Source organism: Epinephelus fuscoguttatus, linkage group LG14, assembly GCF_011397635.1.
Source record: "Epinephelus fuscoguttatus linkage group LG14, E.fuscoguttatus.final_Chr_v1".
NCBI classification, from domain to species: domain Eukaryota; kingdom Metazoa; phylum Chordata; class Actinopteri; order Perciformes; family Serranidae; genus Epinephelus; species Epinephelus fuscoguttatus.
The window spans coordinates 5673736-5693055 of NC_064765.1; the positions used below are offsets into that span (position 1 = coordinate 5673736).

At 43.1% G+C, this 19320-nt stretch overlaps 2 protein-coding genes and 2 non-coding genes across 4 annotated transcripts; 1 reads left to right on the top strand and 3 right to left on the bottom strand.

Moving 5' to 3' along the window:
- Positions 1–1286: 1286 nt before the first annotated feature.
- On the top strand, positions 1287–12480 carry im:7136021 (uncharacterized). The gene is made up of 4 exons (XM_049595919.1): positions 1287–2467; positions 4281–4472; positions 4685–4895; positions 8218–12480. Exons 1-4 carry the CDS (start codon positions 1813–1815, stop codon positions 8450–8452), a joined length of 1293 nt encoding a protein of 430 aa, XP_049451876.1. The 5' UTR covers positions 1287–1812; the 3' UTR covers positions 8453–12480.
- Positions 12180–19320, bottom strand: dkc1 (dyskeratosis congenita 1, dyskerin). Its single transcript, XM_049595918.1, has 15 exons — positions 19240–19320; positions 17198–17253; positions 17021–17107; positions 16470–16561; positions 15805–15989; positions 15598–15662; positions 15206–15332; positions 14726–14856; positions 14357–14500; positions 14067–14187; positions 13752–13870; positions 13564–13667; positions 13197–13239; positions 12684–12851; positions 12180–12478 (listed from the first exon to the last, which is right to left on the bottom strand). The coding sequence occupies exons 1-15, from the start codon at positions 19253–19255 to the stop codon at positions 12413–12415; spliced, it is 1524 nt and encodes a 507-aa protein (XP_049451875.1). The 5' UTR covers positions 19256–19320; the 3' UTR covers positions 12180–12412.
- On the bottom strand, positions 13940–14016 carry LOC125901489 (small nucleolar RNA SNORD83). Its single transcript, XR_007450983.1, has one exon. It is a non-coding gene; the product is annotated as a small nucleolar RNA SNORD83 (small nucleolar RNA).
- On the bottom strand, positions 16680–16874 carry LOC125901496 (small nucleolar RNA SNORD17). Its single transcript, XR_007450990.1, has one exon. It is a non-coding gene; the product is annotated as a small nucleolar RNA SNORD17 (small nucleolar RNA).

A 19320-nucleotide genomic window follows, 5' to 3' on the forward strand; every position in this document is an offset into this window, starting at 1 on the left:
CACCCAATTTTGATTAATGAGTGAGCAGAGGTGAGTGAGAAGCCATTTTGAAAGTGACACGCCTTTACAGGTGTTTAAAAAATTCCTGTACTATAATGAATAGGTACAGGAGGGAGAAATAGAAAAAGAGGGGAGTCAGGTGAAAAGTTCAGCGCCTTTGCATGGTACAATATATGAACATATTAAAATATATGGACACGCTAGTTTAACGAAACTAGTAGGCAACAGAACTCACAGAAGACTAGAGTCAAACCATGTTTTAATACAGCAACTCATGGCCAAACAAAATGAGAGATGTGTTTCGGCCTAAGCCTTTTTCAGTGTATCAGCCTTTTTGATACACTGAAGAAGGCCGCAACTTGCACCCATCACGATTTGAAATATTGGAGTTGTGCATCCTCCTTCCTTCAACCACACTAGTTTAACAATATTAAGAATATATTTTTTTTATAGTTTCACATAATATATATCATTTTTCAAATTGGTTAATATTCCTTCAGTTGAAAAGTTAAATGTCCACCAGAGTGGACATGTGGAAAAACTGATGGAAAAATGCATGTTAAAAAAAAAATGAACTTCATAATTTATTTTTTTATGCCTAAAGAGGAATAAAACAATCTTGACCGAGGTCTTAATATTAATAATATACTAATAAACTTTATTTATATAGCACCTTTCAAAATACAGCGACAAAGTGCTGTACAATAAAACTAAACACAATAAAAACACAAGAACAATAAAAGAAATAACATGTCGTAAAATGTCATCCAGGAAGGCCAAAACTAAAATCAAGATAATAAATGGGGAATAACATCACTAAACAGACAGCACAGATAAAGTCAGCATATGTTTTCTGATAGAAGTACGTTTTTAGGAGAGACTTAAACGAAGACAGTGACTCAGACAGCCTTGTATCCTCGGGCAGGTCGTTCCAGAGCCTCGGGGCCCTGGAGGCAAAAGCTGTGTCCCCTTTGGTCCTCGGTCTGGACTCTGGGACAAGCAGAAGACCTCTGCCCTGAGGATCTCAGACTATGTAAAAGTTCATAAGGGACTAACAGGTCTGAAATGTAATCTGGAGCCATGAAGAGCCTTAAAAATTATTAATAAGACTTTAAAGTTGATCCTACAACAAACAGGGAGCCAGTGTAAAGAGGCTAAAACTGGAGTGATGATGAAAGGGTTAATTTAGTGGTATGTTGAGCTCAGTGCTTTGACAGTGTTGTGCTCTGTAATAACTCCGCTGTTGTATCAGTGACAGATGATTGCTGCCTGTTTATTCCCTGATAGGCTGAGGGTCATTCATTAAACTGCCATTGTGTAATTTACTGACAGTGACGTCAGAACACTGATGGAGACGATTTATTGTGAAGAGTTCTCACTCTGTTTCATATTTCAGTCACAGTTTATTTGATGTCATCGTGTGTGTGTCATGTCTTCATGTGATTCATGTTTGTGTTTTATGTAAACACACACAGACTGAGGTGATAAAGTGTGTCTGTGCTGCAGCGTCTTGAACATGAATCCTGAGCTCAGCAGAAACAGACAGAGTGAGACCTCTCACTGTCACACACACTCTCTGCTCACTGACGCAGCAGGAAGCAGCAGCAGAAGAAGAGACGAGGAGAGAGCCACAATTCCTCTGGTCCACGATCACACAGCAGCAGTAATCTATAACCTGTAATCAGTAATCTGTTAGTGTGTTGTTGGTGTGATGATGTCACCGCTGCAGGTGTTCAGACATCAGTGATAATCGATAACTGATAGAGTCAGACTTCTGTATCTGTGACAGCGTGTCGTTGGTGTGAGGTCGTGATGATGTCGGTGCTGCAGCTTCCTGCCGAGCTGTGGCTGCAGGTGTTCAGCTTCCTGTCCTGGAGAGACAAACTGAGCGTGCGCTGCACCTGCTCACACTTCAAACTCCTGCTGGATAAGTCCCGCCCCCTGTGGCGAGGCTTCACCGTGGTACTGCGACAGTTCTCCAGATACAACCGGCCGTTCTGGCGCAGCCTGGCTCAGAGGCACGTGGACAGCGTATCTGTGCGTTCAGGTAAGAGGAAACACCTGAAGCAGCTCGCCACCTGGCTTCCTGCTCTCGAGGCGTTGCGGTTGGACGACTGGCAGGAAGGCGGCGTCGACGACCTGAAACTGTTCCACCGGCTGCAGCAGCTGTCCGTCACTTCCTGTTCCATGCCGTTGAAGAGCATCGACTTCCTGCTTCCTCTCAGTCATCACCTGTTGCAGCTCAGACTGTGTAACGTGCAGCTCACCTGTAACGCCTCTCACCTGTTGACCGCCATCAGTCAGCTGACTCGTCTCACCTCGCTGCAGCTTCACCATGACGGCAGTCTGAGAGTCCCGAAGCCCAGCGGCGTCCTGACTCACCTGACCGAGCTCAAACACCTGTCCTGGACCATGATCACATACAAGATGCTGTCACATGACTTCTTCAGCCCCGCCCACCTCGCAGGTAAAACACACACACACACACACACACACACACACACACACACACAGGTAAACACACACACAACATAAACACACACACACACACACACACAGGTAAACACACACACACACACACACAGGTAAACACACACACAACATAAACACACACACACACAGGGAAACACAAACACAAACAAACACAGACACATACATAGGTAAACACACAAACACATGCAGGTAAACACACACACACACACACAAACAGAGGTAAACAGACACACAAACACAGGCACACAAACTTACACATAGGTAAACACACAAACACACACACACACACAGACACACACACACACACACACACACACACACGGGTAAATACACACACGTGAACACACATATACACATACACAGACAGGTAAATGCACACACAAACAAACATACACTCAGGTAAACACACACACACACACAGGTAAACACACATAGGTAAATACATACAAACAAACATACACACAGGTAAACACACACAGGTAAACACACATAGGTAAATACATACAAACACACTCGGGTAAACACACACACACACACACACACACACACAGGTAAACACACCTTTAGGATCACAGGGTGCAGTTCGTAAATCCGATCTGATGCTCGACACTAAAATCAGAGCGTTCTATTTCTTTCTATTTCATTAAGTTCGACTTTTATGTTGCCTGGCGTTCTGCTTCCCTGCCTACGGTGGCCTTGGAGGCCAAAACAGAAATCACAGTGACATTTGCTGAGACTGACGCCAGGACAGGTGGGAATGTACTGGACAGTGATTCCTGGTTGTTGACTGGACTCAGTCTGCAGCATCATGCTCAGCGTAAAAAACACAGAGATTGGGTGATGGAGGATCGTCTGTACGATGGTACTGTGACGTCTTTGTGTAAAAGGAGCTCAGGGTGTTGAAGATGTGTGAACACTGAGAGGAGACAAAGCTTTAGATGGAGTGTCAACAGTGTCCAGATAGCGCCAGACAGCGTGTATTAAAGGTGAGACAACAGGTGTGATGACAGGTGTGTTCACTCTCAGAGACCCTTTTAGGGTCGACATCATGAGTTGCCTCTCCCCCACAGGGCTGTAGGCTACACAGGAGTCTTAAAATGTGTTTGTCTTGTTGTGTTACTGGGAGCCAGAATAGAAGGGAAAAGTATTTCCTGTTGTAGGGATGAATAACGTTACGTGTATTAAGGGTTATCATGTCCACCTTATCAGAAACTGGGAAGGGATTAAGAGGAAGATTGGATTTCTCTGGAACGCTAACTTTTTAGCACATTAGCTCACGTTAGCTTCCATGGCAAAACAAACAAGTGTGGTCCTCCTTTGTAAGATTGGCTTCCTGTGACATCATCCATCCACTGAGTGAGAGCATACGGGTCGGCCAGTCTGGTCCCGTTGGTCAGTGTTTACTTATTCAAGTAACACTGGCGGTCCCGGAGAGTGAGTGACCTGACATGGTGCGTTGGTAAATTCAGTCTGACGCTCTACACTAAAATGAGAGCCCTGTTGGTCGAAGAAATGGAGGGTTATATTTCTACATGAATTAACGAACGGTTAGGAACAGTTGTGTCAGAGTGCGCTCCGACACTCAGAATGAGTATTTCTGAACGCACCACTCGCATCATCTTCCTCCACTGTCGAAAACAAGCCAACAGAACTTGCTACCTAATGATTGCAGAGAACTGTTTTGCCTCCAGCTAAGCCTCGCCCACCAAAACACAGTAAATGGTCTGTAATATGTAACATATGAGATATCAAATGTCGACAGGTATGTTGTGTCTGTCTTTCATCAGGTGGTGGCGCTCTGCAGCTGTCTGACCTCCAGCTGTTAAACTATGACGCAGTGGTGACGCAGGAAGTCCTGCAGCCTTTGTCCCGCCTCCGCAGCCTGTCAATCTTCCACCTGTATTCCGTACCGGGACCCACCTGTCACCTGCAAACATGGCTGACGTCACTGCCACAGCTCCGCAGCCTCAGCGTGCACGGTGAGTCCCAATTTTACTTCCTGTCAGACTGTCACTAAAGATTTGATTAAAGAAGACGAACGATAGAATGTGGAGGGAAAACAACACATCTGTCTCATCAACTTTATTTTACACTCTCACTTCAACTGCTTTCACCTGCAACATGTCAGTTTTCTGCTTAAATCTCTTCAACAAAGTGATGTCATGATGACCTTACTCTGTCTGTTCAATAGGAGGCCATCCTCTTGCGGCGTACGCTGACTTCCTGCCATCCTCCCTCCTCAGTCTGACTCTCTGTGTGGATCTGCAGCCTGAAGACCTGCAGGTGGTCTCACAGAGAGCGCCTCACCTGGAACACCTGCACCTGGAGCCCTGGAGCTCCTCCGCCAGCCTGGTCAGACTCCTCCCACAGCTCTTCCCCCAGCTGAGGACGCTCCGAATCAGGTGAGTCACTGACACATCGTGACGTCTGACCTGAAAAACGTTTTCAGAGAATGTGTCCAACTGTGACGACTGGACAGCTCTGTCTTTGAGAAATTACCTCTGAAATCTGAATCCTGTTGGAAGCAGCTTAAAACGAGGAGACCCCCAATAACCAATAATCAAGGGCCGCTAAGAAGTCCCTTCTTCATGCTGCCTTTGCATTTTTACATAAAACCAAACAACGGCAGCATCATGCAGCTCCAGTGTGAGATTTTAGCATGCCGGCATCGCGGAACCAAACAAGGGTGTGTTGGGTGTGATATGTAACGCAACAACAATCATTTACTGTGCCTGTTATCTGGCGGCAGATCTCGTCCTCTGCTCTGAGGGTGAAAACTCCCAGACCTCTTTGTTTTCCCAATTTGAGTACATTTGTGGCCGCTGTTTTTCTCTGACTTAGGCGCTAACTGCTATCAGCTACTTTTTAAATCTCCCATGGTGGGTTGTACATATAACATGTCACCAAAGCGTCACACCTGTGCCACCCATGAGCCCAAGGAGCAGAGAACATAAAGCTTTCTTTCCAAGCTCAGTCCGAGTACGAGGAACAAACAACAAAACCAAGTCTTGAGATCTCATACTGTAGCTACAGTCAGATCTCTGTTCAAAGTACAAATATACAAAGGGAGTTCACCCAGCACAGCTTATTAAATGAACAAATGCCAGTGACTCAGCCTGCGAAATGTCAGAGATAGCTGACCAGCCCTGGAATAAACTATATAGATATCAGTTAGGGCTTCACGATTTGTATCATTTTGCATCTCAGTGCACTTTGATATGCAGTATCTAACATGCAAAAATGTGCAGATGCATTCATGTACAACAAATCACCATAATCCAGCACTGGTAAAAACGTAGCAGCAACCAGTGTTTTTCTGGCCTCAAGGAGACACAGGACTTGTTTCTGAAATAAAATTAGTATTGATCAGGAAGAGTTCAGACCAACTGAAGTTCAGTCCAAATTGGTGGGAAGTTGATTTTTTTGGAGAAACTGAGTTAAAATGTTAAATTTGATTGAAATGAAAGTGTGTTGTCGAGCTTTGATCAGGCCCGACCTGAGCCTGAACCAAAGCAGCCCAATTAAAAACCTTAATTTTCGTTGTAGAAAACAAAAACAACAAAAAAGGGAAAGAAATAAACATTTACAGTGCCCTCCAAAAGTATTGGAACAGTGAGGCCAATTCCTTTATTTCTGTTGTAGACTGAAAATATTTGGGTTTGACATCAAAAGATGAATATGGGACAAGAGATCAACATTTCAGCTTTTATTTCCAGGTATTTACATCTGGATCTGATACACAACTTAGAAGATAGCACCTTTTGTTTGAACCCACCCATTTTTCATGAGAGCAAAAGTATTGGAACATGTCACTGGCAGGTGTGTTTTGTTGCCCAGGTATCTCCCAGTTACATTGATTATTCAAACAACAAATAGCACTGAATGTCTGAGCTCACTTTCAGATTGGGTACGATAGATTTTGCCTGTGCAGACTGCATTTAGAGGTGGAACCAACATGAAAACCAGAAAGCTGTCTATGGGTGAAAAAGAAGCAATTGTGAATCTGAGAGAAGATGGACAATCAATCAGAGCCATTGCACAAACATTGGCCATAGCCAGTACAACCATTTGGAATGTCCTGAAGAAGAAAGAAACCACTGGTGTACTAAGCAACAGGCGTCGAACAGGTAGACCAAGGAAAACATCAGCAGTTGATGACAGAAACATTGTGAGAGCTGTAGAGAAAGATCCTAAAACAACTGTTAGTGACATCAGCAACAACCTCCAGAGGGCAGGAGTGAAGGTATCACAATCTACTGTTCAGAAGACTTCATGAACAAAAGTACAGAGGCTACACCAGAAGATGCAAACCACTCATTAGCAAGAAGAATAGGAAGGCCAGGCTGGAATTTGCCAAAAGGTACAGAGATGAGCCTAAAATTCTGGGAAAAAGTTTTATGGACTGATGAGACAAAGATTAACTTTTTCCAAAGTGACGGAAAGGCGAAAGTTTGGAGAAAGAAAGGATCTGCTCATGATCCCAAACATACAAGCTCATCTGTGAAACACGGTGGAGGTAATGTCATGGCTCGGGCTTGCATGGCTTCTTCTGGGACGGGCTCTTTCATCTTCACTGATGATGTAACACATGATGGCAGCAGCAAAATGAACTCAGAAGTCTACAGAAACATTTTGTCTGCTAATTTAAAGAAAGATGCAACCAAACTGATTGGGAGATCCTTCATCATGCAGCAAGATAACGACCCAAAACACACTGCCAAAACAACAAAGGCAAGAAGTGGAAGGTTTTAGACTGGCCAGGTCAGTCTCCAGACTTAAACCCAATAGAGCATGCATTTTACCTGCTGAAGAGGAGACTGAAGGGAGTAACCCTCCAAAACAAACAACAACTGAAAGAGGCTGCAGTGAAAGCCTGGAAAAGCATCACAAAAGAAGAATGCAAAAGTTTGGTGATGTCAATGGGTCACAGGCTTGATGCAGTTATTGAAAGCAAAGGATTTGCAACTAAATATTAAGTCTCATTCACTTTAATCTATTTTAAGTTTATATGTTCCAATACTTTTGCTCACCTAAAAATGTTGTGTTCCATTACAAATAATGCTATCTTCTAAGTTGTGTATCAGATCCAGATGTAAATACCTGGAAATAAAAGCTGAAATGTTGATCTCTTGTCTCATATTCATCTTTTGATGTCAAACCCAAATGTTCTCAGTCTACAACAAAAGTAAACGAATTGGACTCACTGTTCCAATACTTTTGGAGGGCACTGTATTTCAAGCTCTTCCTTCTGTTATATCAAGAGTCTGTCATCAGTTCTGCGTCTCGTCGCAACAGGTTCATCAAACTGCACCTCTTGGTGCGTCTCTGTCTTCAGGGGTGCACATTAATAATCCTGCAGGACTGTAACGTGCTCATGTTTAACCCAAACAATGTGTCATGTGACTGCAGTTGGTTCACATCCAGGTCGGAACACGTTCTCACCACAAACCAACCGCACCAGAGTTCATTTGTAACCGGACTCACGAAGGTCTTGGTCTGGTTGTTTTGGTGCACACCTGTGTGTGATTGCTGTGTTCACACCTGCCCAAACGAACCACACTAAGGGGGCAAATGAACTTGAGTTTGATTGAACCGAACCAAACAGAGCAGGTATGAAAATACTAAATGACAAAAACTGACCGAAAACAAAAAGGCTGCTTGCATCCATGTTTTGGTTTCCATAGAAACCTGCTGTTTGTTGAGTTTCCTGTTTTAATGTTTCAGACATCATCACCTGTCAGACAGTGACTTCCTGCGTCTGCAGCAGCTTCAACATCTCGACACTCTGGAGATTTTGGATTCGTACTACAGACCTGACCCGTCCGACCCGAGTTGGGTCGTCTACGAGCCGAGCTCCCGTCTGCTGCAGCTGATCTCTGACCTTCAGAAACTGACCAACCACCGAGTCCGAGTCATCACCAGCTCACACAGAGACACGCTCTCCTGCCACTGTGTCTGACCAATCGGAAACTGTTTGCCGTGCTGTGAGGGCGGGGTCAGTTCTCAGGAGAGCACTGAAACACAGATCCAAAGATTTTATCAAACATGTTATGAAATGTTTGTCAGTGTGAAGTTTATAAATATTTAAATTATATTATTGAACTAAATGTGCCAGCTGCATCACTGCTGCATTATGGGTAAAGTTTCTCAATATTAGCATATGAATGTTTGCAGGTGAAGGGATTTCTGTAATTTACAGGGACTGTTCATTACTTACAAGAGGGGAGAGGTGGTGCAAAAAGGAGGAGGCATATCAAATAATTTTTTAAGCACTTGTTTTTTATTTTGGCTTAGGGGATGGGCGTGGCAATTTAAATGTTTTATTTTGTCTTTACTGCAGAATTTTAAAGAAAAAGTGCCTTTGAAGGTTTTAAAAATCACTAAATTACACAATTTATCAGTCAGAAACTGTATAAACAGAAGTTGTCCTTGGATTTTCAAATTTTAGATGGTCCTTGAATGTATTTTATGGGATGAGTGCTTACATCTGAAAAAAAGCATAACCACATTTGAGCTTAAAATAGTGATATTTAATCAAAATCACTTTATTTTGCATCTGATTTAAAATTTGTCTGAAAACCAAGACTTTTTTCAACTCCAGTATTTCGTCTTTTTACTTTCAATTTTTACTTTTCAATTCTTCAGGAAGGGTGAAAAAAATAGTGATGTTTAGTCAAATTCACTTATTCTTCATGTCTTAATTAAAATTAGGCCAAAAATAAACTGTTAGTACAAATACACTAGCATACACAACAAGAGTGAAAAACTAGGCTTTTTTCAACTTCAGGATTTTGTCTTCAAGATTTAACTTTCAAACACTGAAACGTAATTTTTAAAAATCTAATAACTAATTCATGGTGAAGAGAGGGTTCTGCCAGTCACTCAGGGGGCCTCAAGGAAAAATATTTGTAGCTTTAGGCCAAACAAAGCACTCCAGATATCCCTCTCTCCAGCACACTTTCCAGCTCCTCCTGGGGGATCCCGAGGTGTTCCCAGGCCAGATGAGATATGTAGCTCTACTCCGAGCTCCCTCCAGATGTCCAAGCTCCTCACCTTATCTCTAAGGCTGAGCCCAGACACCCCATGGTCACTAACCAGAGCTCATGACCGTAGGTGAGGGTTGGGACGTAGATGGACCAGTAAATAGAAAGTTTTGCCTTCTGGCTCAGCTCCCTCTTCACCATGACAGTACAGCGTAGTGCCCACATCACTGCAGATGCTGCCAAATCACTGATCCATCTCACACTCCATTCTACCCTCACTCATGAATCGCACTCCGAGATACTTACTCCTTTGCTTGGGGCAGTAACTCCGTCCCCAGCCACCCCCTCCTCTGATAAATAAAGAACAATCCCTTATTAGTCTTAGTCTGCCAAATCCAAAGAGATAAAGCACACTGGACACTGGTTTAATGTTAACCCGGAACAAGTCCACCCGTTCGCCTCTCAGTGGCTTGTTGAGACATTTTGTTTTGTTAAAGAGTCACTACATAAAATGACATCACTTCATAATTTTATCCTTTTCAACATTTGCATGAGTTATGGCCAAAAATCTGTTTTGTGACACCACAGTGGCCTCCGCTGAGTGCAAGTGGATGTTTGTGCCAAATTTGAAGAAATTCCTTGAAGGCGTTCTTAAAATACCAAGTTCACAAGAATGAGACGTATGTATGTACAGACCAACAACCCAAAAACATGCCTCTGGCCTAGGTGGTTGCCAGCGCAGTCATTACAAGGATTTATTGATGTCTTTTTAGTGGATCATAACACATCAGCTATTATTAATCTGCAGACGCTACAGATCAAAATGAGAGCAAACTTCTCTATGAATGTCAGCTTTTGAGTCATGATGAAGGCCAACGTGTCTGCAACAGATGTTAAGACTTGTTTTAGCCGAGCTGAATTCTGGACAACTGGCGGCCCCCAGCAGCCAGTTAAGAGGAGTGAGGGGTCAGCAGTCAGTAGCCCTTCCATCACAGAACCAAACAACAGCAGCATCATGCTGCTCCAGTGTGTGATTCTCGGCAGCAACACAACATCACCCTCTAGTGTGACATATTACATACGTATCAGCAGCACTTTACAGTCACGTCAGTAACAATCATGAACTGTCTCTGTTATATGGCAGCTGATTTTGTCCTCTGCTCAGAGGCTGAGGAGCTCCTGGACCTCACTGTTTTCCCAATATGAAACATTTTCAGCCATCGTTCTTCTTCGAGTTAGCTGCTAACTGCTATTTTTTAAGTGCCCTGCGGTGGGTCCCGAACATTACACGTCATCAAAACATCACACCCATGACCCTGTGCTGCCGACTGTCCCGTTTATACAGACATTGTGTCGGCACTGTTGCTACCTCCGATACCAGCTTAAAGGTGAGACAACTCTGTCACCCCATTTCACAATAGTACATTTTATACTGAACAACGCAGCAGCATAACGGCGTGAAGTAACAAGGTTATACAGCAAAGGTTTTTGTGAATCACCATTACCACAAGGTACACTTACAACTGCTTACAACATACACTTGTTAACGTTTTTATTAAGTGTTTTGCTGTGAGGTTATTTAATCAGCACCGTTCTATCATAACTACTAATCAACTGAGCCTTCAGGTTTTGCAGGATTTATACCTCAATGTCAAATCGACGCCGTACCTACGGCATAGGCTTTGGTTTGACTTAGAGCCTACACCATAGCCTGATGTGCACCTCCCCAGAAATGTATCTACAGGTTGCAATGACGCAGACCTCCTGTCTGTTTCTGTAAGCTGAAACCATTTCCCTCAGTGGAAACAAAGCTTTTATTTACTTTAATTTCACAGATAAACAATAAATTGTGAAGACAATAAAGCCTCCACAAAAATTTTAAGTCTTGTGTGTGATTTATCCTGACAGAGGAAATCTCTGCTCATCACAAGGCTAATTTATACAATGTAAAATGCCATAGGCTTGTGCTAATAACATTAGCATGTTGTATTTGTGGGGAAAATGTGTCCAGATAAAGACAAGTGTTTGTCTCTGAATGCTGCGAGTTATAGTGAAGCTGATTTGTGTACTGTTTGAAATTGTCTCTATTAAGCCATGTTTAAAATAAACTAAACTTGACAGCACTTCACAGAAACCTCCACCACCAACTAGCATTTTGGAGGTGTAACCGCAGAGTAGTCTGAGTGGGCGGAAGTTCGCTGCATAGATCAGCCTCTCATTGGGCGGAACGAGCCACCCGCTTAAGTCCCGCCCTACCACCTCCGGTTGTCATAGTCAACAAATGTCCTTTACTAACTTTTGCGGTGTTTGATCTTGCGGGGATGTAGCCATTTTTCTGCCATGGTTCGTGTCCTGTAGGCGAAATTTTTGTGGGTGTTACACCAAAACCTGTTTCCCCCCGGCAATATTTTTGCAAGCGCACCGTTGCTGTGGCACCGCCCAGAACGATTGTGATTGGTTGAAAGAAATAAACGCCGGGGTGTTTTTTTTCTCCAGTCTTAAAGTGAGAGTCAGCGCAGCCAGACCTTTTTCTTGAGAAAGGTCTGGTGAGTGAGACTAACTGCAGTGACACAGACACACCACCGCACTGCTCAAGTCCCCAAAGACACCCTGCTGTAAATGATTCAGATTCAAAGATACTTTGACACTTGGATTATTTAACTGGACTTATACCTCGCAGAATGATTCTGAAGATGCTACAAATACAGAAAACAAAGACTTTTATTTTGGAAATTACAAACAGACTTCTGTTCAGGTATTTACAGCTGAAAAAAAAAAAAAAAAAAACATAAAATTTATATAAAAAACAAAATCGTCCTCTTTTCTTTCTGCGTTCATGCAGTCCATTATTGTAGAACTCCCAGAATGCTTTGCATTCAGACAGGTGAGAGAATGGGCGGAGTCTCAGTGTCTGTTCACCTGCTGATCCAACGACATCACTCTGACGCATCGCCGTCTTTCTGTTTCTTTTTCTTCTTCTTCTTTTTGGCACTTTCAACAACCTAAAGACAGAAGTGGAATATTTAATTCTTACATTTCAGCTTATATATTTAAATTCAATTATTAAATTTAACATTTATCTCTGTTTATTGTATTTTACAGACTGGAAACTGATCCATTAAGAGCTTAAACCAAAATCTAAAAGTCTGAATTCCAACAAGTTCAAACTGATTTTTTTCCTATCGTCATTTCAAAAATCAAACTCACCTCTGTGTCAGGCTCCGCCGCTGCTTCGTCAGCCCCCGCTTCTTCCTCCTCCAGCTTTATCCTCTTCTCTTTCTTTTTCTTCTTCTTCTCTTTCTTCACGTCCTCTGCAGAGGGCGTGCTGGGCGTCGCCGCGACTTCACCGTCACTTTCTGTCGCCTCCCTCTTCCTCTGTAGAACACAAAAGGTCAAAGATTCATCAGAAAAGGACATCAGGTGGGTCCGCTCTGATTGGACCAGAGGTGGCCACTGTCACAACAACACAAGGATCAGGGTCATGTGACATCAATACAGACGTCACAGGTGATTGAGATATTGAGTGACTTTTACAGACCGGTAAAAGTTTGTGATGAACAGATTCTGATCATTGAATATTGATCTTAAGTCAAATTAATGCCATGAGAGCCCAGTATTAAAATAACACATATCTACACTACTGTACATACACCTGCTCCGCTGTGTGTACACCACACACCTGTGTACATAGAACATAGTGTATATATCCACTGAGCTTACCTTTGCTGGAGTTTCAGATGGCTCCTCTGTCACCTGGGAGATGCTGTCAATCAAAACAAAGACAGGTTGTAATAAACAAGGTTCATTTTTTATCTCAACATTTAAACTGAACCTGCATAGCAGTGTGACATCACAGTCAGTGTGACATCACAGCTGTCAGGTCAGTCTGATGACATCATTGTTCTCAGGTGAGCTGCAGCTCAGCAAACAGCAGACTAATGGAGCTCACAGCTGAGAGTTTCTTTAGCAGACTGACTCCCTCAGAGAGCACGTCAGCTCGGTAAGGGATAACTGTCTGCACGTTACCTGAAGTCACCACTGACACCTTTGTATCTGCCCCGCCCCCCCCCCCTCAGGTAAGACGTACCTGTAGTCAACGTATTCGGTTTTCCACTCGTTGGGCGTGCTGCCGTTTGGTTTCCCGTGTTTGTCGAGGAGTCCTTTCTGAATCATCATCTTCTTCTGACTCGCCTGATAAAACAAAAATTAAATATTTAAATAACCTTTATTATCTGAGACAGTTGACAGTCGATGGGAGGAAGTCTGACGACGTACCTTCGGTCCCAGACCCCACTTCCGAGGATATGTGTCTCTCTCCATGATCACCCTCTTGATCTTCGCCACGACGCCGTGATCACACGTGGATATCACAGCTGTGGTCATCAGAGCGACAGCTGGAGGAGAACAGCCTCGTTAATACTCATTTCCATCTATGACTCATTGATGATGTCATTAACGTGTGAAGCCATCAGTCAAGGGTGATAGATAGCAGGTCATCACGGCCCGAAGGCTGCGGCATCTACTTAACTCATCATGTGGCTCCACCTCAAACACCGGTACGCACACAGACACACACAACACCTGTCTCACCTGTACAGATGGCCTCGCCCTTTGTCGTTATGACGACAATTTCCTGGTTCATCTCGATGCCATCTTCGTACCTGAGGACACCTGGCAGCATGATCTTTGCACCATAACAGATGGCGTTCACCTAAAGAGAGGACGATAGTGCGTTTTGTCAGAAATTCTTGTTTCATGTATCAGATTAACCCTTCTAAGACAGCCCAAAAAAGTGACGTCGCTCCATACTTCAGACGCCTTTATCAAGTTTTACATGAGGATATATCATTATGGTATGTTGTATAATGATGAAGACTCACAGCGCTGTCCTTCATCACCAGCCGTTTGTGAGACACCAGCAGTTTCTCCAGAGGGAAGATAACTCTCCTCAGATACGTCTCATCTTTGTTGTGATCAAACTGCCACTGTGCGTCCAGAACGTCGTGCATCGTCACCATGTGGTCCTAAAAAAAAAAAACAATAAAAAAGTGTGATGTCAGCAGTGACAGTGATGTGATTATGGTGTCAGCAGCATTGAGACGCCACAGTCACTACGGATGATGTGAGGTGAGTCTCTGCTGCAGGTTTCTGTTCCAAAGTTTAATTGACAGACCTGCACCGACAGCAGGACTGAACTCAACACTTTGGATGACTTGTGAGGTCACGGCTGAACAGGAAGTGATGCTGACCTTCTCTCCCAGCACGCCGGACCGGACTCTCCTCAGCTCCTGCATCTGACCTCCGACCCCAAGCATCAGACCCAGGTGGACACACAGAGTCCGGATATATGTTCCGGCCTCACAGCTCACCCAGAAGATACCTGCAACACAGAGTCATGCGGGATTGGTGAAACCTGAACTAATGTTTAAGTCACACAACACCACCATAGCCCCGTTACTACCAAGCAGTTCAGGTCGGTACACGTTTCCACTGTGAAAAGTTGTGGATGGTACCAATGGAACCGTTTCGTACTGTCCCCATTTTGGGGTGGAACCCTAGGGTCTAGGTACCATGTCTGAAGGGTTACTGTTGGTAAGGTACCATAACGAAAGTGTTTGATGGAAAAGGGGCTAAACAAGTTTTTGAAGTCAGAGATAAAACTGTCCATCAGTCAGAGAACGCCTTGAAGTTTCTTGGGTAATTTATTATTGATCTGTTATCAATCTTACCCAGTCTCCTCTCAGGATCATATTCGATCAGTTTGCTCTCGTAGACCGTTCGAACTCTCAACTGACGTTTAACAGCAGCAATCAGTGGCGGTCGCTGGAACAGAGCGCCAGTCAGCGTCTCCAATGCCTGCAGACAGAAACTGAGTCAGCAACAGTCACATGACCCAACATCCAACACGTGATTTATTCCGATTATTTTCTCTAAATAAAACTGTACAGGACTATTAAATTCATCTGGTTTCTACATCAACATTCAAAATAAAGCAGCAGAGTTCAAGATTGAGCTCTGATCAATCTCAAAAATGTAACTGTGTAAAGTAATGAACTTTTTATTGTCATTATAAATTTTAACATGATATCGATCGATCGGCCGTGCAGCAGGAGGTTCTTACCCGGGCCAGAGTGTGTTCACTCTCTATCGCACTGTGCAGCCGAACGATCCCCACATACTCTTTACCTGCAACACACACAGAGAGTAGTGAGGGGGGCCGCTGGGTTTTACTGTGCTCACACGCCTGCCGGCCGGGTGGAGTCAGCCAGTATCAATAATTTAGTTTTTCTGTTACAACACAAAACACGAAGTCGTCATCTTTGCATACCGGCACTCTGCTGGGACTTGACTAATCGCGTGGCTCGATCCACGCAGACGATGAGACAGCCGGTGACCTTAGGGTCGAGCGTTCCACTGTGGCCGGTCTTCTCCACCCGCAGGATCCTCCTGATCCACGCCACGACCTCGTGCGACGACGGGTTCGCCGGTTTGTCCAGGTTGATGAAGCCCGACCTGACAGGAAGCAGGAAGTACAGTCATCAATGTGTTGGAGCTCTCGGAAAAATATTGGTAGCATGTTAGCACAGTATTTATCTGGAGATTAACAGATATGATCCTGGCTGTTAGCATAGCATTACCTGTCAATCAGGGATGTTGTTAGCATGTTAGCGTAGTGTTACCTAAAATAATCCCGTGTGTTGTTAGCATGTTAGTGTATCGTTAACTGACACAATCCTGGATTTTGTTAGCATAGCATTACCTAACATAATTCTGGCTGTTAGCATAGCATTAGCTGACATAATCCTGAATGTTGTTCACACAGCATTGCCTAATACAATGCTGGGTGTTGTTAGCATGCTAGCATAGCATTGCCCAACTCCTGGGTTTTTAACACATGCTAGCATAGCATTACCTGACCTAATCCTGGGTGTTGTTAGCATGTTAGCATAGCGTTTCCTGATATAATCCTAGGTATTGTTAGCATAGAATTACCTGACATAATCCTGGATGTTTCTCTTCAGAGGGTTGCTGCCACTCGGTAGAGGAGTGTAATGAGCTGTCCGGATGTTCAGTTTATCAAAATTCTGCAGGAAACAAAATAAATTTGACATTAGACATCTTTGTTTGTTTGTTCACCTTCTTGTGATCCTTTACTACATATTACTTATTTCCTGTAAAAACCGATATAAATCTCAGCATTGTATGATCAGAGCAGCAAATCGTCTTGGCAGCGGTCACGTCGAGTCGCTCTCCGTGCGGTTTCGGGTTGCGTCCGGCAGAACGCCGGGACAACACCAGCACTGCAGCGGAGAGGCCCCGCCCCCAGAACGGGAGCAGAGGCGATGACTGCGACAAGATGGCCGCTCAGAGAATGGATAAACTGGTTCATCATTTCACATGCTGAGGAACAAAAATCTCTATTATATTTGCCTAGTCTGATAACTGATGATATTCTGGGAAATTAAAGATCAATTTCGTTTTCATAAGTGCAATATCCAGTACGTGTCCACACTAACTGTACCAGGTAAACTCAGGTTTGTTACCTTTAGTAAAAGAGGCCATTGTGACGTGTCCAGAGAGGCGACTTTAGACTCTGGCTGGATGAAGAAGTCTCCGCTCTGTTGGATCTCCTGTCAAAAAAAAACAACAAACTGTTTTAGTTTCATTCAGATAAATATAATAAACTGAACACTAAAAAGGATGAACTTCATCTCACTCACCCCGACTTCTTCTTCACTGACTTTCTTCGCCTTCTTCTTCTTCTTCGCTGACGATACTGAAAAACACACATGTGGAAATAGTTTAATTATCAAACACCATGATTTTAAATCATTTATTTCTTTTCAGAGAATCAGTTTATAGCTTCTCACACACAAGAAATTTACCTCAGAGTTGTGGTGCGCATTATAAACATATTACATGTCTTGTATTTAAATAAATGTTATTTTAAACAGACTCTTTGTTCAACTTCATGTTCAGCACTTTGGTTACATCCTAAAGTATGATTTTTGCTTTATAAGTGATTAATAAACTTAATGAAAATAAGTACTGTAAAACTCAGACAAATACCAAAAAAACGATAAAATGTGTTTCTTAAAAAAAGTTTCCTTTAAAAACAATCTATGTCCTGCTGCACAGCTCTCACATTTAAGTGTTTATGAGGTTGATTAAATAATCAAAATATCTTTACCATTTCAACATGTGTTTAGATTTTATCAACTTTTATATTTTAGTTTCCGTCTCTTGTTAGATCTTAAAAGTTTAGGGAGTGTACATTATTTATTTGAGGTGAGGAGGTGGTGCAAAAGGGGGGAGGCATGTCAAATATTTTTAAGCTGTGGGGAGGGACTTAAATTTATTAGTTTTGGCTTTGGGGAGGGGTGTTGAACTTTAAAATGGCTGAATTTTGTATTTCTGTTACTGCCAATTTTTAAAGACAATGTGCCTTCATGCATATTTTCTTTAAAAATTGCAGCATTAATCACAGACAGAAACTAATGTTGTTTACATCACCCTAGTTTGAACACTAAAATATTTTCTGTGGACTCGCTTCGCTAATGTTCAGATTTTTCTACTCACTAATAAGAGCATGATGCAAAATTGTACAACTCACTTCATTTACGCCACTTAATTTGCACCATTGTTGACGCTGCCATTGTGCTGCCCGGTGGGAATTTGCGTCTAGTTGTGCCTTTACATTTAATTCACTTGCGTAAATTGTTTTATTCCTGTCCAGTATGAACACATCAAAATTGAAATCATGATTGGATTTTCACATGTCACTGAACACTTAACCTGGGATCAACGCGTCAGACAGGAAAAAAAGAGTAAAAATCAGAGCTTCAACTAATGATGTTTCATTTTAAATTTGGCCCAAAACAAACTGTTTGCACGAACAAACCAGCATGCACAACAACTTTTTTCAACTCTAGGATTTCGTCTTCAACTTTTAACATTCAAACATGGCAGGGTTAGTTTATAAAAAGGCAACTAATTTATAGTGGAGTAAAGGTCATGACCTTCCCCTGTTAAATTAAGAACAGTCCCTTCGTTTAAATTATAAATGGAGGTTAAGAGAAGCAGCCCACGTGGCCTCTCAGACAGCACGTGGTAGAGTTAGCATCAGGCGGCTAACAGAGCTAACGGACCCTCTGGACTGAGAAACACCATCGACATGTCACACACACATACAGGGAGAAGACCACCTGTGATCGGTACAGGAAACTGACCAGGTTTTAATCATCAATAACACGAGTTAGTGTTTCCTGTAAACTGACTGAATACACACTAACGTTTATAGACACTTCACGGTTAAACCTCTATGAATGTGTCTGAACATTGGAGGTGATATAAACTCAGAATCTGCCTGAGACCAGCGCTGGATCTGAGCCGCCACACGTGGGTGCAGCCCGGAGCCTGAGCACAGGCCTCCACCTCCCAAAGCTCCTACAGTTCCCACAGTGCTGCTCCATGGTTCACGAAACACACGCCGAGATCACAAACTGCATTTAACACACCAAAGTTTAACATAAAATTAACACTGTGCAAAATTAAAAATACACGTCTTTAAATTACTTTAGTTTCTCTGCGCAGTTTGGCGTCAAACGCAGACAACATGCGTCAGTGTCAGTTCGTAAAACCAAACAGTAACCGCCTGTGTTTGTGCAGTTTAACCAACTTTAGTCTGACGTCAAGATTTAAGAGTAAAAACTCAGATTAGTTAAAGTTCACGTGTTTTTACAGAGACGTGGAGCGCACTCACCTTCTGTGTCCGCCATCTTCACTGAGAGACTGAGCGCAGAGACCGCGGAGGCTCCTCCCCCTTCTTCATCTTCTTCTTCTT